General features: G+C 46.0%; 1 protein-coding gene across 2 annotated transcripts in view; it reads left to right on the forward strand.

Moving 5' to 3' along the window:
* Positions 1–234: 234 nt before the first annotated feature.
* The window catches only part of LOC147453647 (U-box domain-containing protein 43-like), a 39,726-nt gene continuing 12,034 nt past the window's right edge, over positions 235–27,926 (forward strand). The window contains exons 1-2 of one of the 2 annotated variants that reach the window (XM_086515767.1): positions 235–1,780; positions 1,865–2,165. In XM_086515767.1, coding sequence (XP_086371893.1) covers positions 560–1,780; positions 1,865–2,165 — 1,522 coding nt within the window. In that variant the 5' untranslated portion in view covers positions 235–559. The remainder of the gene's footprint in view (positions 1,781–1,864; positions 2,166–27,926) is intronic. The other variant, XM_086515766.1, reaches the window with a different exon arrangement.

A 27,926-nucleotide genomic window follows, 5' to 3' on the forward strand; every position in this document is an offset into this window, starting at 1 on the left:
AGGTTCTCATCCCACAACATCTTCCACATGCTATGCAAGCGTGCATAATCTCTATTGGAGCTTTGCCACGGAGCAACGAGCTGGAACAATCGCTCATTACTCTCAAGCTTTGGGGCTACAATTTATGCAAACTGGCATGGCCTTAAAATGCGTGCTCTATGGGAAGGTTGGAAGGCCTTCCAATTTAGCAGGCCTTCTTGCAGGAAGGCGCTCTAAGCCTGCATACACTTTGTAGGCTATGAAGTGCATCCGACGGCTCCGAGTGTTCAACGGGACGGAACTTGGAGGGATTCTCAAGGGAGGTCAAGGCCCGGACTCAATGGTCAAGCCTTGGCCCTTAAAGGCTTCAGCCTTCCAAGCAGGCCGGCGGCCAGTCCTTTCCGACTCCTTGGCTGAGATGGTCAACCATTAAGGGTATAAAGTGCTCTTTAATTCTCTCTGTGTGGCTTCCACGATCAGTTGAGCTTGGAGAAACTGGCAAGCTGCGAGCTTTGCAAGTTACCCATTGCTCTGTGCAATGTGAGTCTTCTTCTCAGAGGACCTAGACCGAGAAGGAAGCATGTTCCGGGGAGGTGTGGGAAATGTGCTGCTTGCACCCATCTCTGAGGTGGTGTCGCGCCTGCTTGTACAACTCTTCACAACAGCTGTGGCTGCCAAAGATGTTCTCATAGAGCAGTCCAACTTCAATGAGCTCTCTAGATACCTCGCAAGGATCGACCCTGTTCTCAGAGAGCTTCAAGAAAAAAATGTTAGGGATACACCGCCCACCAGATTAGCTCTTGAGTCCCTGGAACTCGAGATCAAGTCTGCACATGAGCTGATTTCTGAGTGCACCAACAAAAGCCGCATCTCTCTCTTATACAATTGTAGAGATGTTGTAAAACGGTTACAAGATGTTACTCATGAGATAGGTAGGTGTCTCAGCCTCATCCCCATAGCTACTCTAGACATCTCTTTGGATACCCGGGATAAAACTGTGGAGTTATACGGGCTTATGCAAAAGGTTGAGTTCAAGGCAGCCGTGGCAGAGGAGGAGATCATTGCGAAGCTAGATGTGGGAATGAGAGAGGGGCAGGCTGGCAGGGATTCTGCAAGGGAGGTGCTTCTTCAGATTGCACGGGCAGTGGGTGTGCCAAACAATCCAGCATCTTTGCAGAAAGAGCTGGAGAAGCTAAAGGAGGAGAAAGAAGAGGCACTTCTTAGAAAAAGTCAAGCAGAGGCAATGCAACTTGATCAGATTTTAGCCTTCCTTAGTCAAGCAGAGACCCTCCACTCAGAGAGCGACAGGCGGCGAAGCTCAATTGGTGCACAGCCTTTACCTGCTTGGCAGCCTTTCTATTGCCCCATCACCAAGGAGGTTATGGAAGATCCAGTAGAGATTGCATCAGGTCAAACAGTGGAAAGAAAGGCAATTGAGGCATGGTTTAGTGCAGGCCACAGGACATGTCCAATCACTAAGGCTGAGCTACGTTCGTTGGATGTCCAGCCCAACGTTGCTCTGCGTAATTGCATCAAAGATTGGAGTGACCGGAATAGCCGTCTCCGTATTGCTGCTACCAAATGCAAGCTTCAGTCAGATGTAGAGCAGGAAAAACTTGATGCTCTGAAGGAGTTGCATAGGTTTAGCGAAGAAAGCTCTACCCATAAGGCCTGGATACAAGAAGAGGAACTCATACCTATCATCAGTTCATTGCTTTCCAGCTCTAATAAGCACCACTATATCAGGCGGTCTGCCTTAGCCACTCTTTGTAGCTTAGCTGCTGATAGTGCTATCATCAAGGTACCATTGTGAGATTTATATTTTCTCAAAAGAAGATGTAGTCACTGTGCTTTTAGCATGACCTCCAACCTTTTGTGTCAACAGGAAGAGATAGTCGAGGCAGGAGCAATACAACATGCTGTTCGTTCTCTAGCCCGCGATGTCAAAGAAGGCAGACAGGCAGTAGCACTGCTTTTAGAGCTTTCTGAGGAGCCTTCAATTTGTGAAAGAATAGGCAAAGTGCAGGGATGCATTCTATTGTTGGTCACCATGTCAAATAGTGGGAATAAGGAAGCAGCAGAAGACGCAAAACGGCTGTTAAGAAATCTTTCAAACAACATTCAAAATGTGGTACAAATGGCTGAAGCTAATTACTTCAAGCCCTTGGTACATTTGTTGCTTGAAGGTACACATTTCTTTCCTTTGTTACACAATAATTTTTCTGTAATTGTTTTGCCACATCAAGGTAGAGGGGGTCTTCGCATGCTGTGTATGATGACATTTCAGCAAGCCCAAGCAATTTTATTTTCTTGTTGTAGTTGTCGATGGTAGAATCACATGGGCTCAAAAGATGGTATCATGAAGTTCGAGTGGTGCCTATAGATGTCCCTATGTCCAACTTCCACAGTTTTACATGAAGAATGTGCAGCTGAATGCACTTCCTACATGAGTGAAAACATGTTTAGCATTCTAATTGTCAGGGAATCGTACTTTCGTGGGATTAGGAATACATTTTTGATAGTGAGCTTATTCAAAGCTTGAAAATCCACACATATGGGATGGGATTCATCCTTCTTTTGCACTAGAAGGACCTGTTAAGAGAATTATCTGAGCCCTTCTTTTGATCATTGTCCTGCAGTTCAGCTTGAGCCCGAGCAGCCACCTAGACTAGTACTGTAGCTTACTCATAATATGAGTAACTCCACGTTCTTGACAGTATCCCTTTATTGGTTCCAGGGATTCATCGTGTTCAGGGTACTCGTTCTTCCAATGGTGGCACGCTCCTGGTTTATTTCTTGGTGTGGGAGGCTTTTGTCGCAGATCCTTGTTTGGAATGAAGTACAGAATGCAAAGATCCATGATAATTTGACTCTCATAAGAACTCCCTTGTATAATTTTTTGTGTGGATTGCAAGTCCTTATCTTGGGAATTCGCAACAGCTGAGATGAGTGGCAATGGTCTTAGCCCTATGTGCTTCATAGGTCTTAGGGTTCTGCTTCTTATGTAGACAACAGGCATCACTCCATGTTGACCTTCTACCTTCCTTTCATAGGGAAGGACGAATGGACAAGTGAGCTGGTTTCCCTTCTTGTACAGGTGCAGTGAGCTGGTTTACAGCGCTTTTGTTTGCCTATTATTCTTACTTTAGATCTAGCTTGGGAATTCCCTCTTAAGGGTTCAGGAGTGGACTCAGTAGTATACAGCGACAACATTGGCATGTTTATGCTACTATGTAGTATGAGGCAGAAAGAGAGGACATCTGAGAATGAGAGAGAGAGATCTGGGAAAGGCTCTTCATGCCGATAACAAGCTGCTTATGCAAGTGACCAAGGGTGGTCCGGCATAGATCTGACATGGCCTATGGATAGACCTGAGGTACACAACTACAATTGCTACTAACACTGCCAACTGCTCCTGCACTCGAGACCATTGACACGGTCTCCACATGGGCTGCCCTAGCCTCCTGTTGGCGGTATCTCCTCCTAGCAAGAGAACAGACTTAAAGAAAGAGGGAAACATGTCTCGTGTCGAGAGCATGGAACCTCCTCTCTGGTGCCTGCACCTTTGCTGTGGTGCTGCATACTGGTGATCATATCTTCTCCTTGTAGATGCTCCGAGAAGAAAAACGCAAGGGGTATGCCCTCGCTGCCCATTATCTACCTGGCAGTCCCTGCTTATGGTGAAGAAAAACGCTAGGGATGAGAGCAGCCAACAGAAACACTAGGGATGCCTATTAGAGTTACACCATCGTTGCTTCGCCATGTGTACGGCTAGTGATTGTCCCGGGTTGGCCACCCATCGCACATCATGTAGATTGCATGGGCGGACACTTTAGTACGTGTCCGGCCGGTCGTTTCTTGAGCCTGGCTGGGTGCACACATTTTTAGCCATTTTTGGGCTTTTATGTTTTTTGCACCAGTTACACATTTTGCCCTACCTCAACCTAACATTCTATAAATGAAATGGTTAGGGTATTGTAGACATACATTGTGTATTGAGAGCATCATTTGCAGAACACTTGTGTTCTCTCCCCCCCCCCCCCCCCCCCCCCCCCCCCCCCAATGTTTCCGGTGCGTTTGGCTCACACCCTCTCCGCTGGTCACTCTCACATGGTATTAGTCGCCAAGTTGTGGAGCATCTTCAACGATCTCACTTCCAAAGCCTAGCGCTAGTACTTCTGCCAGTTTCCATCGCGACAAAACTGCAAAACGCCACCTAGCGTTTTCTGCAGATCTAAGCCAACGTTTTTTGGGACCAGCCTAGATAAAGGCTACGATCTCCTTCTCTCTCCCTTGGCGCTCCTTCCCTGCATCAAAACGTAGCAGATCGGAGTTGAGACAGGCCTGCGTTTTTACACTAGATCTGCGTTTTTCCCCTTGCTGCGTTTTCTGAGGTTGCTGCGTTTTTCAACAAACGCTAAGCCTCTTGCACGATCAGGAGCGGCCAAGACTTGTACGGGAGACCCTTCTACTGCCTGGCACTTGCAGATCTACCCCTTGGTCAGGTATCTACACCCAATCGGCACTCTTTTGGCATTGATTACTCGCTGTTTTTTCTCTGTTTTCAGCCCCTCGACGGCTGAGATGTGCGAGAACCCCCTCCTTTGACACTCTGCGACACTCCCGTACCCATCGGTGGCGTGCAGGCACGCTGACATCTCTATTACAGCAGCGTTTTCACTACCCTTTGCAGCGTTTTTTAGGGCGGAAAGCAAGCTGAATTTTTACCTTTTGTGCGGTTGATCCCTCCCTTGCTCGTCTGGACACCATCCAGTGGTTGTCTAAGTGGTTATTTTGGACTGCTACAGCATTGGAGACGGTACCTTCGTCGGCGACTTGCGATCTTACCGATCTACCTCTGGGAGAGAGTATACGACACCAGACTCTTGTCAAACCCTCCTCCAAAGGCCCCACTCTCGATGGCGAGAGAGGTCTATGCTATTGATTGCACAAATCTGGTACAATGGTCTAGATGCAATGGACTTGCCGACGATGTCGACGGCAATGATGACGGCGACGAGACGGCTGAAAATTGAAAACGCTAGGGGCTGAAATCTGCAAATCTACTGAATTTTGACACTGTGTTGGCGATGGCGACGATGCGTTGAAAACGTAGATGGTGAAATCTGCGAATAGCGGGCTGAAACTGAAAACGTTGGTTGATCTGACCTTGCGGCGAGGATCCAGAATGGTGGGAGGAAGTAAAGACAGTCTCCAAAATGGTGAAGCCTATCATCCACCTCTTGTGGGTGTTGGATTCCATGAAGCCTTGCATCGGCAAGATATATGAGGCCATGGACACCATGGTTGACTCTCTTGGAAAATTTGTGACCGACCCTGATAGGTATTCACGTCGCACGAGTCACTTTTAAGTTTTCCCTATTCTTTACAAGTTTACTCTCTTGAGTTTGTAACTTTGTTTTGAATCTTGAGGGTGTCGAGGTGGAATGCCTACCATTCTCCTCTTCGTGCGGCCGCTTATGTAGTGGATCCACAATTCCAGCAAGGGAACCATTGGAAGGACAAAGAGGTGATGAATGGTTTTGTGCTCGACCCAAAGGAAAGGACCGAGATTCGGAGGCAAATCAATGTCTACAGGAATGGAAACGGAGAAATTTGTCACATGCCTGATGCACAAGCATCTCGCTTTGAGATGGGGAGTGCTCTTTGGTGGGAGAAGTTTGGGCTGGGATTGGGCGGTTTACAGGATTTGGCTATTCGCATTCTTAGCCAAGCATGCAGTACGAGTTGCTTGGAGCAACTTTGGAGTGTGTATGCTCATGTAGCCTCAAAGAAGAGGAATCGTCTTGATGTGCAGAGAGCCAATGAGCTTATATATGTCTCATCAAATTTGAAGATGCTTTCCAAGTCAAACCAAAGTGATGATTTATCATTTCGCGGAGTGGGTACTTGCAAAGGATGATCCTATCCCAGAGACAGATAGATGCAGAGGGAGAGATTGAGACAACACCACTTGATGATGATTTTTTGGATCAAATGGACTATGCAGAGCCAGTTGACATTCAATTGGCACCATGGGCCTACATGTAGAGTCTAAAGTCTAGACCTCTTGAGTCTTGACTCTTAACTCGAGTCCTTCCCTTTTTGACTCCCATTTATGCTAAACTCTACTTATCCACTCTTCACTTGTACATCATTATGTTTTGCCCTTTGGTGAGGATGATTGATGCTTGATCACCACACCAACGGTGTACCGTGCGCGCACGCTGCATGCTCTTTGTTATATTTTGGTATTATGTAATATGAGTACAAAACCCACTTTTTCTTTGCAATCTTGTGCTCTTAGTGTTCATCACTGTTGTCTCAATATTAAATAATCAAAGAACTAGTGTTTTTTAAAGCGCGTCCCCTGTTTTGCCCCGTCCCCGTCCCCGTCCTCCGGACCCGCCACGTCCCCATGACCCGTCCCCGTCCCCATGTGACTATGGATGTACGGGCACATCTAACCCTATGTGCATGTGGACAAGCTATCTTAGGTCTAGGGTTCAAGTTAGCTTAGGAAGTATTTTGGCACCTTTGTGAGCCTATGCGCAGGCCGTGCATGTCCAGGTACTTAAAAGCTGTTGCATATGCTCTGATTGCACACCTAGTACCACCCAACATATGCATTGTCCAAGCAAAAGGTCCAAATCTTGCCAGTTTTGGGACATAACATTTTATAGGCATTTGGCATTTTTATTATTTAATTTCACCATTTCCAAGGTCGTGGGGCTATAGGGGAGCTTGCTCGACCCAACATGAGATTGGTATATAAGCAGATAGGGGGCACCCATTTCCGGTAGAAGAAGCTCAAGCGACTTGCAGTACACCTTCTCAGCAAGACCAGCAGAAGGCCCTTAGCGTTTTCAGCCAACAGAAGCAACCAACGTTTTTGGATCCTAGATCCAGTAGCCTTTTTTGCAGCAGTTCCTCCCGAGCGTTTCCTCTAGTAGCAGATCAGCGTGGCGTTTTCAGTTGCAGATTAGGCGTAGCGTTTTGCAGTTTCCCTGCGCCAGATCAGCCAACACAGTTGCGTTTTCAGATTTCAGCACTTAGCCCTTGCAGATTCAGCCCTTAGCTTCGCAGATCTCACCTACCCGCACCAGATCCTTGCCGTACCGTCGAGTCAGTTAGCGTTTACAGTTTCAGCCCGCAGTTTCCAGATTTCAGCATCTGCGTTTTCAGCGCATCGTCGTTGAGTCGTCGTCATCGCCATCCTCACCGACACAGTGTCAATATTCAGCAGAAAATCAGCGTTTTTGCAGATTCCAGCATTTCAGCCGTAGCAGTTTCAGTTTTCAGCCTGTCCTCGTCGTCATCATTGTCGTTGACATCGTCAGAAAGACCATTGCATCTAGACCATTGTACCAGACTTGTGGAATCTATAGCATAGACCTCTCTCGCCATAGAGAAGGGGGGCCCTTGGAGGAGGGTTTGAGAACCGTCTGGTGTCGTATTCTTCTCTCTCTCTCTCTCTCTCTCTCTCTCTCTCTCTCTCTCTCTCAAACCCTAAGCCTCCTAAGCCCTTCTCTGTGTCTCTGCGTCTCCCCCTGGGCGAGGGCGGCCCTGTGGGGAGGCGTTAGTATATGAGCTTCGCCCTCAGCCGAGCCCGACTCTCTGTCGCTTTCACCCTACTGTCGAACCCGCTCCACAGTTGGCCATTGAACTCGTCGAACCCGTTCCACAGGCCTAGTGTCGAACCCGTTCCACAGCTTACTGTCGAACCCATTCCACAGGCCTAGTGTCAACTTCAATCCCGTGTCGATCTGCTGCCGACTACACAGAAATTTCTTTTGCTACCGACTACACAAAGCCCTCAGGTTTTTTAATTAAACCAATAAACCGCTGTTCCCACAGAGCCCTAAGGTGTCAATACACAGAGCATCTTAAGGCCTAAGTCATTGTCTGAGTGCCTACCATGGCGACTACTCGGGCTTCATCTCGAGGAAAACCCACATTCCCCGGGGTCGTAGCAACACCCCCAAAGGTGGACAGCATGGTTCATCTTCGAAGTGAAGTTGAAAGACTTCGCAAGGAAAATGAAGATTTGAAGGAAAGACTCGTAGCCATCGAGTCTCGACTTAGCGCAGTGGAGAGCTCCAAGAAGGAAGAGATGGAACAGATAGAAATCAAGCTCAACAAAACAAAAACGGAGGTAGAAACCAAGGTCAAGACTCAAGTGCAAGATGCCGTCTTTCGCAAAGTCGAAGATCGTGTGGCGTCTACGCTGCGCGAACGACAGCGACAAGATGACATCGCTCTCAATGTTCGCATTGGCGGACTTCCAAGCGACTGGCAAGGAGAGGGGGACACCAAGTTCCACGAGTCTTTCGCTCGCATCCAAAGAACAACCCACATGGTACAATGGGATCCAGCAACAATCACCACTCTTGCTCACGAGCATCGTACCAACCATGCAATCCTCACCTTCAAAACCAAAGCGGATCGAGTCAAGATCCTTGAGCAATCGAGGCTTCTCAAGGACACAAAAATCTGGTTTGCTGAAGATCTCACACCCACCCAACTCAAATAGAAGAAGGCCGAACTCCAAAAGATGCGAGCAGCGCGCATAGCAGGGAAATGGGCAGTTTATCGAGGAGGTAAAGCCATCATCCAGGAGTTCCGAACTCCCAAATCGGCTCCCTCCTTATCACCTACCCCAACTTAGGTCACTCCACCTTATCTTCAATTTTCCACCTTCGCTGGACCCTCAGTCCTTAACTGATATGTATCAGAAGGAATCTTTTGTAATGTTTTGTTTCTGGTCCCATAGGTCATATCTGACCTCCGTGGACGATAATTCAATCTATCTCTCTCTCTCTCTCTCTCTCTCTCTCTCTCTCTCTCTCTCTCTCTCTCTCAGTCTCAGCACTTTCATTTACAGAAGCATTCACTTTGTTTGTGATCATTGCACTCTCTCTCTAAGAAACGAAAGGCTCTCCCTCCCGTAAGTAAAAGGAACCCTTGAGCACAGTTCGGAACACTATAACAAACTTGGACACCCCAAGTCAAGATTCTACCGTGACACAACAAAGATTCACTTCAAAACGGTTCACACTTCACAATTAAGTCTATACGGCCTGGTGTAGTTCTGTGCCTAGAGATATTGGCCCCAAAGACTGGCGCCCCTTTCGGTATTTCTTTTTGTATTAATTTGTGTTCAAAGTACAAGAGAGTGGGTAGGTGCTCACTCTTAGACTCTGCGTCCAGAGGCTCTGAGAAGTGAGGCCCTGTCCACTTATTTATTGGTACAAGGGATGCCCAAAAGCAGAGCCCCGAAAGCAGTAGCTTAAAAACTTCTCTAAATAAAGCAATTTATCCCAAAAGCATTGCTAAAATCAGCCAGCGAATTTCAGCCAGCGTAAAAGCAGGAAATTTCTGCACGCCATGCCACATCAGCATCTCCGCGAATTGCGCCGCTTTTTCCGGAAATGTCCGTACGGTATGCCACGTCAGTATGTCAGTAGATTTTATGGGTCCGTATCCTGCTGCCGCCAGAGTGTGTCCGAGGTTTACTGCCACGTTATCCATTTGTGATATACCCCCCTATTGAAAGCATTGTAATCGCCCTCGATTACGTCTGCAAAACAGACAGAGGCCGTAAACTTGTTAGTACCGATGCACTAGGCACAACACATCTAGCACATGTACCAATCGACAATCACATCACTTGACATCACAAGACATCACATGACAAATCACATGCAAAATCATTCCAAATCTCAGACCATGATTAATCGGCACGTATTTAGTAATCGCATCTAGATCCAGTTGGGAACTCACAGATGCCCGATTAACTAATCCATATTGCAATCATGTCTATAGAGATTTATGAGACCGAATGCTATAGTCATTTCGTCTATCAGTTCCTGCACTCAAACAATTGAAGTACTAATCAATCAGTATCATATTCATTTTTGGGAATTCCAGCTCATAAAGTTATACAATAGAATACTGTCAGCCCAACAGTATCCCTGAAACCCAAAGGGACATCAGTGACTATATATAAAAAAAATTGGGATAATCTGTTGACAAAGGAGCGAGTGACTCCCGTCTTGTGCATGCCCACTGCACTAGATTCACCCATGCTGAAATCGGGGTTCTATCGGAGTAGACTATGCTAAACCGAATGCTTCTAGGTAAAGGTTCACGATTTGAGGAGTATATGCTAGGTCCTCCTCCTCCATCCACTTCGCATCCAATGCAGGATAGTTCTTGAATTTAACCAAGAACCGCCTAATCACTTTATCTTTAATCTTTCTATCTTTATGTGCCAGTATATATTCTGGAACGAGTATCTCCTCGCTTTCCTCCACTTCGGGTTGCTCATCTGACTCCCGATCATCGGGCACATCGCCTTTAAAAGGCTTCAAGAGACTCACATGAAAAGCATTGTGAATTCTCCAAGTATCGGGCAGCTTCAGTCTAAAGGAGACATCATTTATCTTTTCTTTTATGTGGAAAGGTCCATAGTATCTCATGCTAAGCTTTGGAAAAAGCCGCTTCTTTCCCTTTTTCTTTCTCAGGCATGCTTCTCAATTCGTAAGAGCACCCAATCGTCTTCCTTTAATTTCAAATCGCGACGGTGTCGATCTGCTGCCTTCTTGTGACTTTTCTAAGATTTCTCTAAAGCCTCCCAAACCTTGCCAAAAGCAGTGTCGAAGTACCTCGTGTACTGGTCGGCTTCAGAAATCTTATCTTTCGTGCTTAGGAAAGGTGGAACCTTCGGAGCACCTTCACTAATCTCGAATGGTGCCTTCCCCGTCGAAGAGTGTATCGTGTTGTTGTAGGCAAATTCCACTAGGGCAAAAAATTTTCCCATTGAGTCTTCTGATCAGAAATGTAAGACTTCAATAAATCCAGTACGACTGAATTTGCAATCTCAGATTGCCCATCTGTCTGCGGATGGAAAGATGACGAGAACTATAACCGTGTGCCAATGTTCTCCCAAATAGCCTTCCTAAACAAATTCGTGAATAGGGGATCTCTGTCATAGACTATTGTCTTAGGCATGCCATGTAATCTGAATATTTGGGCAATGAACAGTCTCGCTAAATGGTCAGGCTTGATTGTTTTCTTCACTGGAATGAAATGAGCTTGCTTGCTAAATCTGTCAATAACAGTCCAGATACCATCGTGCCCACTTTGTGTCTTCGGGAGATCAAAAATGAAATCCATAGCAATGCTTTCCTAGGGGTGGGTGGGAATGGATAAATGCTATAACAATCCCTAGGCTTTATGCCTGTCAAACTTGACCTTCTGGCATACCAAGCAACTGCGTACAAAATCGTCCACGTCCTTCTTGAGTCTCAGCCAAAAGAATTATTGCTCCACACCTTTCAAGGCGGTGTCAATGCCGCGGTGACCCGTAAATGGTGGACTGTGGCATTCGGTTAGAACCTTTTCCCTCAACGGCTGTGTAACGCACAACATCATTTTCTTCATCAAGTAGCCATCCCGAATGGAATATCCCGCTACTACCTCCCGATTTTGTATTCGACTGAAAACATTTGAAAAATCTGGATGTGTGGCGTAGTGATCGACCATGGCCTTGAAGCTTCTATGATGAATCGCGGAAATAGCCAAGACTAATGGCTTCCGAGACAAAGCATCTGCCACCAAGTTCTTCTGTCCCTGTACATGGACAATCTGGAAGTGAAACTGTGACAATGTAAGGTGCAACGGAAGTGAATGTTGAACTTTGCTCAAGATGAGTGCTCCGATCTGTGCTCAAGGGTTCCTTTTACTTACGGAAGGGAGAGCCTTCCGTTCCTTTAGTGAGAAAGTGCAAATGATCGCAAACAAAGTGAATGACACTGTGAATGAAGGTACTGAGACTTAGAGACAGAGAGAGAAGAGAATACGACGCCAGAATGTTGTCAAACCTTCTTCCAAGGGCCCCACTCTCTATGGCGAGAGAGGTCTATGCTATTGATTGCACAAATCTGGTATAATGGTCTAGATGCAATGAACTTGTTGAAGATGTCGACGACAATGACGATGGCGACGAGACGGGCTGAATCTGAAAACGCTAGGGGCTGAATTCTGCAAATTTGATATCTGTTGAATTCTGACTCTGTGTCGGCGAGGACGACGATGGCGACGACGCGACGACGATGCGCTGAAAACGCAGATGCTGTTATCTGCGAACAACGGTCTAAAAACTGAAAACGCTGGCTGATCTGACCGTGCGGCGAGGATTTGTAGGTGAGATCTGCAAGGTTTGGGGGCTGCTGTGCGGAGTCTAACTGCTGAAAACTGAAAACACTACTGCTAGGGATGGTTCTGTCGTCGGGAATCAGCAAAAATGCTGATGTAGATCTGCAATTGCAAAAACGCTAGGTTGATCTGTGGTCTGTAAGAACGCTGGTCTTGATCTGCTGTTGGCTGGAAACGCTAGGCCTCCTGTCACAAAGTGATGACGTGGCTATCGAGAGCAGATACTGCCAGAAACCCTAATTCTTGCAAACCCTAATTTCTTGAAAACCTAACCCTAACTGCTGGCTGAAACCCTAATTGTGGTGGAAACCCTAATTTTGGCGGCTAAAATGCCACGTGGCAAGCAGTACGGATTTCCGGAAAATGCGGCGGATTTTACGGAGCTGAAAAGCAGCCAGCTGAGCGACGCAATTTGATGCTTTTTCCACGCCAATTGTGTGAGAGGGAGCATGAGAGAGATTTTTGCTTTATTTTTAATGCAAAGCCTCAAGAGAGCTTGTGAGAGTATTGTGCTTTTGAACTGGAAGCTTTTGGGGCTCTGCTTTTGGGCATCTCTTGTAATCTTTAAATAAGCGGTGAGGGCTCACTCTGCAGGGCATCTGGACGTAGAGTCTGAGAGTGAAACCCTAACCGCTCTCTTGTACTTTGACATTGATTTAATACATAAAGAAATACCGAAAGGGGCGCCAGTCTTTGGGGCCAATATCTCTGTGCACGGAACTCCGCCGGGCCAGTGCAAATCTATTGTGATCTGTGAATTGTTTTGAAGTGGTTATTTGGTGCTGTCGTGATTGATTCTTGACTTGGAGTGTCCAAGTCTGTTACAGTGGTATCAGAGCACGACCGATTTCTCTTCTACGGGAAATCCGATCCCCAATTTTTTTTCCGCGGCACCTATGGCTTCATGCAAGGATCAGTCGACTCCCTCTGCATCTGGAGATGTGGGCAGGGATCACAATGAAGATTCCGGCAGAGAGTATGGCCCGCCTCGGCCTACTCAGGCGGAGCGACGAGAGCTGGAGCGTCGTCAATTGATCGGCGAGGCAACAAAGATGATGCTCAATTTTGCGAAGGACCCAAAATTTGCAAAATATATGAGCGAGACTTCTTTTCAGGAAGTGCACGAGCAGTGAGACAGAAAACCACAACACCACCCCCGAAACCCGCTCTCAAGAAACCTTCCGTTCACAAGAAATATACAGAGAAGGAATTAGAAGAGGTGGTTGATGCACGGATTGCTCGGCTTTTTGACGTGCAAAAGAAAGCCAAAAAGCACAGCAAAAAGCAAAAGAAAAGACTGACTTCCTTGGTTATTTGGGTCGTCAGTCGACATTTGACAAAGCAAAGAAACAGAAGAAGCGTGTTCACTTTGAAGGAGTACCCAGTTCTTCTTCTTCTTCTTCTTCTGATAGTTCTTCTAGCTCTTCAGATTCGAGCGAAGAAGACAGAAAAGGTAAAAAGCGAAGCAAGAAACAACGCTTCGGAAAGAGTAAGAAAAAGGCAAAGAAGTCTAAATCTCGCCCAAAGATTGACAGTTCTACTGAGGACTTGTCTACAGACAGTTCAGACTCTGATGACGGAAACTTTTATGCGAACAATAAGAATTTTTATAAAGCCAACCAGTATGACTTGGAAGATAAAAGCAAGAAAGTCCGAGAGTTTAAGGAAGGTGGACACTCGATCAAATTTGATACTTTTTCAGGATACTCAGATGCTTCGAAGGCTTTGTCTTTTATACAGCAATTTGACACCGCTTTCGCGGGAGGACACTACTCAGAGCACTCCAAGATTCGGAGAGCTGCCTCTTACTTTAAGGGGAATGCTCGCACTTGGTGGTCTACGCTTCTTTTAAACAAGACTGCGTCAGTTAAATGGCTGAAATTCAAGAAGCTTTTTATTTCTTCTTGGTTGACGCAAGAGTATGAACGAGATATATGAGCTGCTTGGAACCATCTTCGGATGACCAAGAAAGATACAATAAATGCTTACTGTGAGAGATTCTGGAGCTCTTTTCTACCCGCCTCTTCATTCAAGAAGATCTCGTTCAAAGAACAGATTGAGCAGTTTACCTTGGGTCTACCTACAGAGATCCGAGATCACTGCTTGGAGCAGAAGTCAGCTTCTATTCAGGAGTTGATGAGTCATGCGAAGCGGGGGTTTGCCATTCACTCTGGCAGTCTGACCTACCTCACAGATGAGGCCATGACACAACGAGCCGAACAGACTTTTGGGAATGAAAGTAGAAAGAAAAGAGCAACCCAGAGAAAAAGAATGCATGACCCAAGCTTACTCCTCAGGAGCGAGCACGATTCTTCAAGGAGGGGAAGTGCTTTGGATGCGGGGAACATGGACATATCTCCGCGAAGCGCCCTAAAAAGGCACAGAAAGAACAGAATAATAAGGACGACGACAGGCCTGAGAGTTCGAGAGTAGCTGAGGAACGTGGACGAAAAGACAAGATGAAAACAAGCCTGGTTCTAGATTGTGTGGGTACCGATCCCAACACCATGGACGAGAGTACAGAACTTTGCCGAGCTTGGGGCAAAGTGAAAGATCGAGGCCTTGATCTTCTTTGATGGAGGAGCCAAGGCCAACTTCATTTCACCGGAATTGGCGGCGCGGCTCGAGATCACTCCCGATCGGATGGGACCACTTGCGGATGCAGTTCTAGCGGCACCCGGCAGGGACGTAGCCATTACACCTGTCATTTGCAAACTTCGGTTGCATTGTCAGGGGTATTTGGGGCATGAGGACTTCTTCATAATGCCTTTGGAGGGTTGTGATGTTCTCTTAGGGATTCCTTGTTTCCACAAGAACAACGTCGTGGTCGATTATTGGGCGAGGAAAGCGACTTTGACTACAAAGAAGGGCATAACCATTGTAGTTGATATTAAACTGAAGGGCGAGTCTGTCAGGTGTAAGCAGACAGAGCAAGATCACACTTCCAAAGCTCATTGGAAATTTTAGCTTCGTGCTCTGACTCCGGACTTATTAGCCACTCCCACCCTTACTTCATCGCGCATCGGGTGCGCTCCCGTCTTCACCACTCATGTCTTACAGGGCATAAGCCAAAAAGATCACTTGTAAGAGAAGGATCTAAGATTTGTTTCGAGTCACTGTTTTTCTCAAAAGCAGTGCCATGCAGATGTTGATGTCTATAGCTACCAGCCTCACACTTCCAGAACTTGGCAAGCTTTCAAGAAAATTTTTGCCCGAAGTTAACATCTTCCTTCGAAGTGCAACTTCTGGCAGAGTGGGGTATCCTGAAATGTTTGCCATGGAAACCCTAGCGGATTATAACTTGAAATTTCTTGACATCTCTCTGTAGATGTCTCTTCACGAGCATATGACCTTGGAGGTCCAGTGCGATTGCTATCTTGGGACTACCATCGCCGCAAAAGAAACACTGTTTGTGCAAGAGCTCATGGACCATGCTGTGCTCGGCTACGACCCTATGGAATGGACCCAACCCTAATTTTTTTGGTGCATGTTTCAGGATGGAAAGTCAATTGATGTTTCGAGCTCGATTGATGTCGAGATTGCTTTTTAAGTTTGAAATCTGTTTGAGGACTTGTTTGGTGATCCTGTTTGGAATTTGTTTGAAATGGATGGTATCTGTTTTGAACCTGACTTGGTGCCGATTTGAATTGTTTGACTTTGGTTTTAATACTGGTTTCAATGATTGGTGATTTTACTCCCAGGTGGGGTAGTGAGAAATGATGTTTGAGAATGCTTGTTCATACTCATGGCCCGGACCCTTGTGGTTATTTGCGGGGGGAGTATTGAATGATTGAAAAGTGCTGTTTTTACTCATGGCCCGGACCCTTGTGGTTATTTACAGGGGGAGTATTGTTGTTGGGACTCTTGTCCCGGACCTGGATGGTAATGCGGGAGGAGTATTAAGAAGTCTGAGCATTGGTTACTCTCAGCACCTCCAAAAGATGTAGACTGCGGTTTGGGGGCCGTTTGGTTGTAAAAGGCCTCTACATCTCCCGGCCCGAACCTTTTTAGGTTATGCGGGAGGAGTGATGACGGAGTCGTTGAATATCTCCCGGCCCGGACCTTGTTAGGTTATGCGGGAGGAGTGTTCATCGGCGGCTTTATGTTTCTATGTCTTGTAACATGCATATGTGAGCATTTGTGTTGCATTTTGATGTGCCAACCACTGAATATTCCTAATTGGATGAGATTGATGTGATTGCCTGGGTATGTAATTTTAGTGCATCAAGACACCCATGGAAGATCAGTGCGGTCTGGGTGTGATGGCTACTTTTACTACGCCGGAATATCAAGAGTTCCGATCTGGACGAAAGGAGAAGCGAACTTCTTGATCAAAAGAGCCAAGAGGAGAAGCCAACTCCTTGATCAAAAGAGCCGAAAGGAAAAGCTAACTCTTAACAAAAAGAGCGAACTGGTTGTCCCTCGGAAATTTTTGAGCTAACTTGAGTTGTTTTGCAGATATGCTGTAATCGCGGACGATTACTCTCTTTCAAGAAGGGGGGATGTCACAAACTGCTGACGTGTCAAAGCCCTGAAGAATGGAGCTAACTTGCAGATCATGGCCGAGGGGCCTAAGGCCCTAAACCCTAAGTGAAGAGGCAGAAGCAACAGAAGATGAACCCGCAATTCACGTTGGCCTGCTGACGTGGCAGATTGGATTTTCAAAAATTGCACTGACATGATGACGTGGCAGACTGTACGGATTTCCGCGTTTTGCGTTGACTGTTGACGTGGCAATTGTACGGAATTCCGTGATTTACGTTGGCAGATTTTTGGTATTGCTTTTGGACCAGAAGCTGTTGAGTTAAAAGGCTTTTCATGAAAAATTGCTTTTGGGGCCTAGGGTGTCACAAATTGGTGACGTGGCGTGCCACAACACACACACATACTCTGTTGACTGCCCAACCAAGTGGTGACGTGGCTGGCTGCAATACGGACACCCGCAAAATGCGGAGGATGTGACACGTGGCGTTGCAGTACGGATAGGCCCGCATTTCGCGGAAAATATGCCACAGGCAGCATGTACGGATCTCTGCGTTTTACGAAAAGTTGGGGCAGCTTTTGGCCTTGCTTTAATTCCTACGCAAGGAGTCAGAGAGAGAGAGAGCTTTTATCAAAAAAGCTTTTGCTTTATTGCCACAAGTATGGCTTGAGAGAGAGAAGATTGAACTGCTTTATTTCACAAGCTTTTGGGCTCTGCTTTTAGCATCCCTTGTAAACTCTTTAAATATGTGGGTAGGCCACTCACAACTTAGAGCATCTTGACGCAGAGTCTGAGTGTGAGCGCTTGCTCGCACTCTTGTACTTTGAACACAGATTCATACAAAAAGAAATACCGAAAGGGGCGCCAGTCTATGGGGCCAATATCTCTAGGCACGGAACTCCGGCGGGCCAGTGTCGAATCAATTGTGAATTGTGAATTGTTTGAAGTGATTATTTGTGGTTTCGTGGTAGATTCTCGACTTGGAGTGTCCAAGTCTGTTACAGTGTTATCGGAGCGCGGCCGATTTCTCTCCTACGGGAAACCCGATCCTTTTTCGTGACACCTATGGCTTCAGGCAAAGATCAGTCAACTCCCTCTGCATCCGGAGATGCGGGAAGGGATCACAACGAAGATTTAGGCAAGGAGTATGGCCCGCCTCGGCCTACTCAGGCGGAGCGTCGACAATCGATCGGCGATGCAACAAAGATGATGCTTAATTTTGCCAAGGACCCGAAATTGGCAAAATATATGAGCCAGACTTCTTTCGAGGAGGTGCACATGCAATGGCAGAAGACCACAAACCACCTCCAAACCCGCTCTGAAGAAACCTCCTACTCCCAAGGTGTATACAGAGAAAGATTTAGAAGAGGTGGTTGATGCACGAATTGCTTAGCTTTTTGACTCGCAGAACAAAGTAAAAAGCACGACAAAAAGCACTGACTTCCCGGGTTATTTGGGTCGTCAGTCTACTTTTGAAAAGGCAAGAAAGCAGAAGAAGCGTGTTCGATTTGAAGGAGTACCCAGTTCTTCTTCTTCTTCTTCTTGTGACAATTCTTCTAGCTCATCTGACTCGAGCGAAGAAGAGAGAAAGGGCAAAAAGCGAAGCAAAAAGCAACGCTTCGGAAAGGGCAAGAAAAAGGCAAAGAAGTGTAAATCTCGCCCCGTGGTTGACAGTTCTACAGACGACTCGTCTAGTTCGGACTCTGATGACAACAACTTTTATGCAAAGAAGAAGAATTGTTACAAAGCCAACCAGTATGACTTTTTGGAAGACAAAAGCAAGAAAGTCCGAGAGTTTAAGGAAGGTGGACAGTCAATTAAATTTGACACGTTTTCTGGTTATAGAGATGCTTCGAAGGCTTTGTCTTTTGTACAGCAGTTTGAGATTGCTTTTGCGAGAGGGTGTTACTCAGAGCACTCCAAGATTCGGAGAGTTGCCTCTTACTTGAAGGGGAATGCTTGAACCTGGTGGTCCACGCTTCTATTAAACAAGACTGCGCAAGTTAAATGGCTGAAATTCAAGAGGCTTTTTATTTCTTCATGGCTGACTCGAGAGTATGTACGCAACATAGGAACTGCTTGGAACCATCTTCGAATGACCAAGAAGGATACAATGGACACTTATTGCGAGAGATTCTGGAGCTCTTTTCTACCTGCCTCTTCATTTAAGAAGACCTTGTTCAAGGAACAGATTGAGCGGTTTACCTTGGGTCTTCCTACAGAGATCTGAGATCACTGCTTGGAACAAAAGTCAGCTTCCATTCAGGAGTTGATGAGTCATGCGAAACGGGGTTTTGCCATTCACTCAGGTAGTTTGACCTACCCCACCGATGAGATCATGACACAAGGGGCCGAACAGACTTCAACAAATGAAAGTAGAAAGAGAAGAGTAACCCAAAGAAGAAGGATGCACGATCGAAGCTCACTCCTCAGGAGAGAGCTCGCTACATCAAGGAAGGGAAGTGCTTTGGATGCGGGGAAACTGGACATATCTCCGCGAAGTGCCCTAAAAAGGCACAGAAAGAACATAACGACAAGGACGACGAGAGGCCTGAGAGTTCGAGAGCAGCTGAGGAACGTGGAAGAAAAGGCAAGGTGAAAACAGGACTGGTTCTAGATTGCGTGGGTACCGATCCCAGTACGATGGACGAGTACAGAACTTTGTCGAGCTTGGGGCAAAGTGAAAGACCAAGAATCTTCTTTGATGGAGGAGCCAAGGCCAACTTCATTTCACCGCAATTGGCGGCATGGCTCGAGATCACTCCCGATCCTATGGGACCACTTGCGGAGGTAGTTCTAGCGGCACCCGGCAGGGACGTAGCCATTACACCTATCATTGGCAAACGTCGGTTGCATTGTCAGGGGTATTTGGGGCATGAGGACTTTTACATAATGCCTTTGGAAGGTTGTGATGTTCTCTTGGGAATTCCCTGGTACCACAAGAACAACGCCGTAGTTGACTATCGGGCGAAGAAAGCGACATTGACCACAGAGAAGGGCAGAACCTTTGTACTTGAAATCAAACTTAAGGGCGAGTCTGTCCCTATTGTATCGGCTTCCGCCATTTCGAAGTTAATGAAATCCAGTGTGTTTGTTTCGATCTTTATGAAAGAGTTGAGTGATGAGGATAGGACTAATATGTTTGAACTTGATAAAGAACGCCAAGATTTTCTCCACTCTCATGCCGATTGCTTCTCGGAGGGCTTGCCAGGCGAGCTACCACCCGCCTGCCAGGCGAGCTACCACCCGCTCGTCCCGAAGATCATACCATTGACCTGATACCTAGAAGCACACCACCAAACCGGCCACCTTACCGTGTGAGCCGAGCCGAGAATGAAGAGATTATGAACCAAGTGAAAGACCTCTTGGAAAAGGGTCTTGTCCAACCTAGTACTTCACCGTATTGCTCTCCAGTGTTGTTGGTTTTGAAGAAAGACGGATCTTGGAGAATGTGCATCGATTATAGAGCTCTCAACAAAATCACCATCAAGAACAGATTTCCGATTCCTAGGATCGATGATATACTCGACAGATTACAAGGATCCTCGTGTTTAGCAGGATTGATTTGAAGAGTGGATATCATCAGATCTGAATCGCGTCGGGAGACGTCTACGAGACAACCTTTCGGACAACTTTTGGGTTATTTGAATTTTTGGTAATGCCTTTTGGCCTGACCAATGCTCCTGCGACATTTAACCGGATGATGGACATGATTTTTTGAGAGTACAAGCTATTTGTTGGCACTTTCTTTGACGATATCTTTGTTTTCTCCAAGGATGAGGCAGAACATAGAGATCATCTGGCATTACGTTAGTGATTAATGTGAAGAAAGTGAGTTTTTTCCTACCAGAGATACACTTTTTGGGACACATTTTGTAAGCAGCAGGAGTGCAGATGAATCCGGCCAAGATAGAGACTATCTGTGATTGGCCCGATTTGAAGAATGTCCATGATAGCGGGATATTCCATTCGAGATTGCTACTTGATGAGGAAAACCATGTTGTGCGTTACACAGCCGTTAAGGGAAAAGGTTATGACTGAATGCCACTGTCCGCCTTCTACGGGTCACCGTAGCATTGCTACCACCATGAAAGGGGTAGAGAGATACTTCTTTTGGCCGAGACTCAAGAAGGATGTGGACGAGTTTGTGCGCAGTTGCTTGGTATGCCCGAAGGTCAAGTTGACAGGGATAAAGCACAGGGATTGTTACAGCCTTTGCCCATACCCACCCGTCCCTAGGAACGTATTGCAATGGATATCATTTTTGATCTCCCAAGAACACAGAGTGGTCATGATGGTATCTGGATTGTTATTGACAGATTTAGCAAACATGCTCATTTCATTCCAGTGAAGAAAACAGTCAAGCCGGATCACTTAGCGAGATTGTTTGTGGCACAGATTTTCAGATTACATGGCATGCCCGAGACGATTGTCTCCGACAAGGACCCCAGATTCACGAGTTTGTTTTGGAAGGCAATTTGGGAGAATATTGGTATGCGGTTGCAGTTCTCGTCATCTTTCCACCCGCAGACTGAGGGGCAATCTGAGATTGCCAATTCAGTGGTTTTAGATTTATTGAAGTCTTATATCTCTGATCAGAAGACTCAATGGGAAAAGTATCTATCTTTGGTGGATTTTGCCTACAACAACTCGATACACTCTTCGACGGGGAAGGCGCCATTTGAGACTATTGAAGGTGCTGCGAAGGTTCCACCCTTCTTAAGCATGAAAGATAAGATTTTTGAAGCCGATGAGTATACGTGCGACTTGGACACGACTTTTGCCAAGGTCAGCGAAGCTTTGCAGAAATCTCAGGAAAGACAGAAAAAGGTAGCGGATCGCCATCGACGCGATTTGAAATTGAAGGAGGATGATTGGGTGCTCTTACGTTTTGAGAAGGCACGCCTAAGAAAGAAGAAGGGAAAGGAGAGGCTTTTTCCAAATCTTAGTATGAGATACTATTGACCTTTCCAAATCTCCGAAAAGATCAAAGATGTCTCCTTCCAACTGAAACTGCCTGATACTTGGAGGATTCACAATACTTGGAGGATTCACAGGGCATTTCATGTGAGTCTCTTGAAACCTTGTAAAGGTGATGTGTCCGAAGATGGGGAACCAGATGAGCAACCCGAAGTGGAAGAAAACGAGGAGATCCTTGTTCCTAAACAAATTTTGGCACATAAGGACAGAAAGAATAAGGGTAAAGTACGAAGGCGGTTCTTGGTTAAATTCAAGAACTGTCCTGTAGGATCAGTCGACTCCCTCTGCATCTGGAGATGCGGGCAGGGATCACAATGAAGATTCTGACAAAGAGTATGGCCCGCCTCGGCCTACTCAGGCGGAGCAAAGAGAGATGAAGCGTCGTCAATTGATCGTCGATGCAACAAAGATGATGATCAGTTTTACGAAGGATCCGAAATTGGCAAAATATATGAGCGAGACTTCTTTTCAGGAAGTGCATGCGCAGTGGCAGAAAACCACTACACCACCCGTGAAACTCGCTCTCAAGGAACCTTCTGATCACAAACAGTATTCAGAGAAGTAATTACAAGAGGTGGTTGATGCACGGATTGCTCAGCTTTTTGACGCTCAAAAGAAAGTCAAAAAGCAAAAGAAAAGCACTGACTTCCCGGGATATTTGGGTCGTCAGTCGACTTTTGACAAGGCAAAGAAACATAAGAAGCGTGTTCAATTTGAAGGAGTACCCAGTTCTTCTTCTGACAGTTCTTCTAGCTCTTCAGATTCGAGCAAAGAAGACAGAAAAGGTAAAAAGCGAAGCAAGAAACAAAGCTTCAGAAAGGGCAAGAAAAAGGCAAAGAAAGGCTAAATCTCGCCCAGAGACCGACAGTTCTAATGAGGACTCGTTTACAAACAGCTTAGATTCCGATGACGGAAACTTTTATGCGAACAAGAAGAATTTTTACAAAGCCAACCTGTATGACTTTCTCGACGATAAAAGCAAGAAAGTCCAAGAGTTTCAGGAAAGTGGCCACTCGATCAAGTTTGATACTTTTTCAAGATACTCAGATGCTTCGAAGGCTGTGTCTTTTATATAGCAGTTTGACATCGCTTTCGCGGGAGGACGCTATTCAGAGCAGTCCAAGATTCGGAGAGCTACCTCTTACTTTAAGGGGAATGCTTGTACTTGGTGGTCCACGCTTCTTTTAAACAAGACTGCGCCAGTTAAATGGCTGAAATTTAAGAAGCTTTTTATTTCTTCTTGGTTGACGTAAGAATATGAACGAGATGTACGAGTTGCTTGGAACCATCTTCGGATGATCAAGAAAGATACAATCAATGCTTACTGTGAAAGATTCTGGAGCTCTTTTCTACCCACCTCTTCATTCAAGAAGATCTCGTTCAGAGAACAGATTGAGCGGTTCACCTTGGGTCTACCTACAGAGATCCGAGATCACTACTTGGAACAGAAGTTTGCTTCTATTCAGGAGTTGATGAGTCATGCGAAGCGGGGCTTTGCCATTCACTCTGTCAGTCTGACCTACCTCACAGATGAGGCCATGCCACAACGAGCCGAACAGACTTCTGGGAATGAAAGTAGAAAGAAAAGGGAAATCCAGAGAAAAAGGATGCACGATCCAAGCTTATTCCTGAGGAGAGAGCTAGCTTCATCAGAGAGGGGAAGTGCTTTGGATGCGGAGAACATGGACATATCTCCGCGAAGTGCCCTTATAAGGCACAGAAAGAACAGAATGATAAAGACGATGACAGGCCTGAGAGTTCGAGAGCAGCTGAGGAACGTGGCAGGAAAGGCAGACAGAAAAGCCGAACGGGTACCACATGGCGTGGGACCTGCACCGAATCAAATAACTGAAAGTACAAACTTTGCCGCTTTTGGGGCAAAGTGAAGGATCAGGAAGCTCTTTTGAAGGAGCCAAGGCCAACTCCTTTTCACTTGGAATTGGCGGCTCGATTTGGAATTACGCCTGACAGTGACGCGAGAGGTGGAGGTAGTTCGACTGGCACCCGGATGGGATGTTGCCATTACACCGAGCATTGGCAAACTTCGTTTGCAATGACAGGGGTGTCAGGGCACGCGAGTGACGTTCTACTCAGGATCCCTTGGTACCACAAGAACTACGCCGTGGTTGAGTACCGGGCCGAGAAAGCGACTTTGATAAATGAAGGGCTCAGAGATTGTACTTGATGAACTTCAGTTTCTTTACTCATTCTTCTGGGAGAGAACTGAATGATGGATAAAGGTTGAATATGTTTTGACCTGATTAAAAGAACGCCAAGATTTTTTTCTCCACACTCATGCCGATTGCTTTTCAGAGGGCCTGAAGATCAGACCATTGACCTGATACTTGGAAGCACACCACTGAACCGGCCACCTTATCGTGTGAGCCGAGCACAGAATGAAGAGATTATGAACCAAGTGAAAGACCTCTTGGAAAAGGGTCTTGTCCAGCCTAGTACTTCACCTTATTGCTCTCTAGTGTTGTTGGTTTTGAAGAAAGACGGATCTTGGAGGATGTGCATCGATTATAGAGCTCTCAACAAAATCACCATCAAGAACAGATTTCCGTTTCCTAGGATCGATGATATACTCGAGAGGTTACAGGGATCCTCGTGCTTTAGCAGAATTGACTTGAAGAGTAGATATCATCAGATCCGAATCGCGTCGGAAGACGTCTACAAGACAGCCTTTCGAACGACTTTTGGGTTATTTGAGTTTTTGGTGATGCCTTTTGGCTTAACCAATGCTCCTCTGACTTTTAACCGGATGGTGGACAACATTTTTTGAGAGTACAGGCTATTTGTTGGCACTTTCTTTGATGATATCATTGTTATCTCCAAGAATGAGGCAGAACACAGAGATCATCTGCTTCAGAGATACACTTTTTGGGACACTTTGTCTCAGTAGCAAGACTGCAAATGGATTCGGCCAAGATAGAGACTATAAGTGATTGGCCCGATTTGAAGAATGTCCATGAAGTTGGAAGCTTCTTGGGACTGTGTTCGTACTACAGGCGGTTCATACGAAAGTTTGCAGAGGTTGCTTCCCCTTTGCATATCTTGATACAGAAAGGAGTCCCTTTTTTGTGGGGATCCACAGAGGTGACTGCCTTTCAGACATTGAACAAGAAATTGACTACAGGACTAGATTTGACTTTGCCGGACTTGCAGAAGTCATTTGAAGTATATTGTGATGCTTGTGGTCGTAGTCTGGGTGCGGACTTGATGCAAGAAGGCCATGTCATTGCTTACGAGAGCCGATTGTTCTCTAGGCCAGAGATGACAGCACAGATATATGAGAAAGAGCTTTTGGCGGTTATCCATGCTCTTACTCAGTGGCGGCATTACCTACTCGGAGCGGATTTTACTGTCTTTACAACCATCAGAGTTTGCGCTACTTCTTGTCACAGAAGCAGTTTTCGGAAAAGCAGATGCAGTTGGCGAAGATCTTGTCACAGTTTCACTTCGAGATTGTCTATGTGCAAGGACAGAAGAATGTGGTAGATGCTTTGTCTCGGAAGCCGTTGGTTCTGGCTATTTCCGCGATACATCATAGGAGCTTCGAGGATATGGTCGATCAGTATGCCACAGATACAGATTTTGCAGATATTTTCACACGGATACGAGATGGGGAGACAATAGCAAGATACTTCCTTCGGGAAGGCTACTTGATGAGAAAAACCATGTTGTGCGTTACACAGCTGTTGAGGGAAAAGGTTATGACTGAATGCCACTGTCCACCTTTTACGGGTCACCGCGGCATTGCTACCACCATGAAAGGGGTAGAGAGATACTTCTTTTGGCCGAGACTCAAAAAGGATGTGGAAGAGTTTGTGCGCGGTATGCCAGAAGGTCAAGTTTGACAGGCATAAGGCATAGGGATTGTCACAGCCTGTACCCATACCCACCCACCCCTGGGAAAGTATTGCAATGGATTTCATTTTTGATCTACCGAGAACACAGAATGATCACGATGATTTTCTGATTACATGGCACGTCTGAGACGATTGTCTTCGACAGAGACCCCATATTTATGAGTTTGTTTTGGGAGGCAATTTGGGAGAACATTGGCACGCGGTTGCAGTTCTCGTCATCGTTCCACTTGCAGATTGACGGGCAATCAGAGATTGCAAATTCAGTGGTTTTAGATTTATTGAAGTCTTGTATCTCGGATCAGAAGACTCAATGGGAAAAGAACTTACCTTTGGTGGAATTTGCCTACAATAACACGATACACTCTTCGACGGTGAAGACGCGATTTGAGATTGTGGAAAGTGCTGCGAAGGTTCCATCCTTCCGAAGCACGAAAGATTAGATATTTGAAGCGGATGAATATTCGCGAGATTTGGATACGGCTTTTGCCAAGGTTCACGAGACTTTGCAGGAGTCTCAAGAACGACAGAAAAAGGAAGCGGATCGCCATCATCGCGACTTGAAATTGAAGGAGGATGATTGGGTGCTCTTACGTTTTGAGAAGGCACGCCTACGAAAGAAAAAGGGAAAGGAGAGGCTTTTTCCAAAGCTTAGTATGCGATACTACGGACCTTTCCAGATCACTGACAAGATAAATGATGTCTCCTTCCGATTGAAACTGCCAGATACTTGGAGGATTCACAATGCATTGCATGTGAGTCTCTTGAAACCTGTTAAGGGTGATGTGCCTGATGATGGGGAGCCTGATGAGCAACCCGAAGTGGAAGAAAACGAGGAGATCCTTGTTCCTGAACAGATTGTGACACATAACGATACGAAGAAAGGTAAAGTCCGAAGGCGGTTCTTGGTTAAGTTCAAGAACTTTCCTGCATTTGATGCGAAGTGGATGGAGGAGGAGGACCTAGCAGATACTCCTCGGATTGTGAAACTTTACCTCGATGTTTTGGTTTAGCATAGTCTACTCCAAAGGGAACCCAGAATTCAGCTTGGCCGGAGATCTGGTGCAGTGGGATGCACAAGAGGGGAGTCACTCCGCTCCCTTGTCAACAGATGCTTCGATTTTGATACTAAAGTCACTGATGTCTCTTTGAGCTCAGGGATACTGATAGCTGACAGTATTCTGCTGGATGACTTTATGAAATGGAATTCCTGATAATTGATACTGATTCGTTACTGCACTTCTTTTGAGTGCAGGAACTGATAGACGAAATGACTGCAACATTTTGGTCTACTTGATCTCGATTAGACATGGTTGCAATAGGGGTTAGTCAATCGGACATCGATGAGGTCCCGATTGGATCTAGATGTGATTGCTAGCTACATTGCCGATAAATCATGGTCTAAGATCCGAATGAATGTTGAATGTCATGTGATGTCCTGTGATGTGACTGTCAATTTCGTACATGTGCTAGATGTGTGTTCCTAGTACGTAGGTACTAACAGTCAGTGTCTACTAAGACGGTTTATGGCTTTTGTCGGTTTTGCAGGCGTAATCGCGGTCGATTACAATGCTTTCAAGAGGGGGTATGTCACAAAGTGATGACGTGGCTACCGACAACAGAAACCCTAAAATTCTTGCAAACCCTAATTTCTGTCAGAAACCCTAATTTTTGGAAACCCTAACCCTAACTGCTGGCTGGAACCCTAAGTGGCTGAGAAACAGTAAAAGCTGGCGCCAGTGCCATGTGGCAGTAGTTCCGGGATTTGCAGAGAGGAAAAGCATCAACATGGGTGACGCTTTTGCAGCTTTTTGCTTCACGCTGATTTGATGAGAGAGACAGAGAGAGAATGAAACTTGCTTTATTTTATTAAAGCCACAGAGAGATAGAGAGAGAGAGTTTGTGAGAGAAACTCTTTGCTTTATTTCCTTGCTCTCTTGAGATAGAGAGAGAAACTGCTTTTGATTTTAAGCTTTTGGGGCTCTGCTTTTGGGCATCCCTTGTAATCTTTTTATTAGTGGTTTAGGACTCACTTCTTAGAGCATCTGGACGTAGAGTCTGAGAGTGAAACCCTAACCGCTCTCTTGTACTTTGATGATTGATTAATACATAAAGAAATACCGAAAGGGGCGCCAGTCTTTGGGGCCAATATCTCTAGGCACGGAACTCCGCCGGGCCATTGCAAATCTATTGTGATCTGTGAATTGTTTTGAAGTGGTTATTAGGTGCTATCGCGATTGATTCTTGACTTGGAGTATCCAAGCCAGTTACAGCCCGTCTTGTGACAATGATCTAGGTACATCAAGAGTTCTGGACGGAATGAGATGGCTAGATTGAATGATTGAAACACGGTGTTTAGTGTGAACCAAGAGTGTGTAGAATTGTTGGATTGGTGG

The sequence above is a fragment of the Adiantum capillus-veneris genome, chromosome 7 (genome assembly GCF_014529385.1).
Source record: "Adiantum capillus-veneris isolate H3 chromosome 7, ASM1452938v2, whole genome shotgun sequence".
NCBI lineage: Eukaryota > Viridiplantae > Streptophyta > Polypodiopsida > Polypodiales > Pteridaceae > Adiantum > Adiantum capillus-veneris.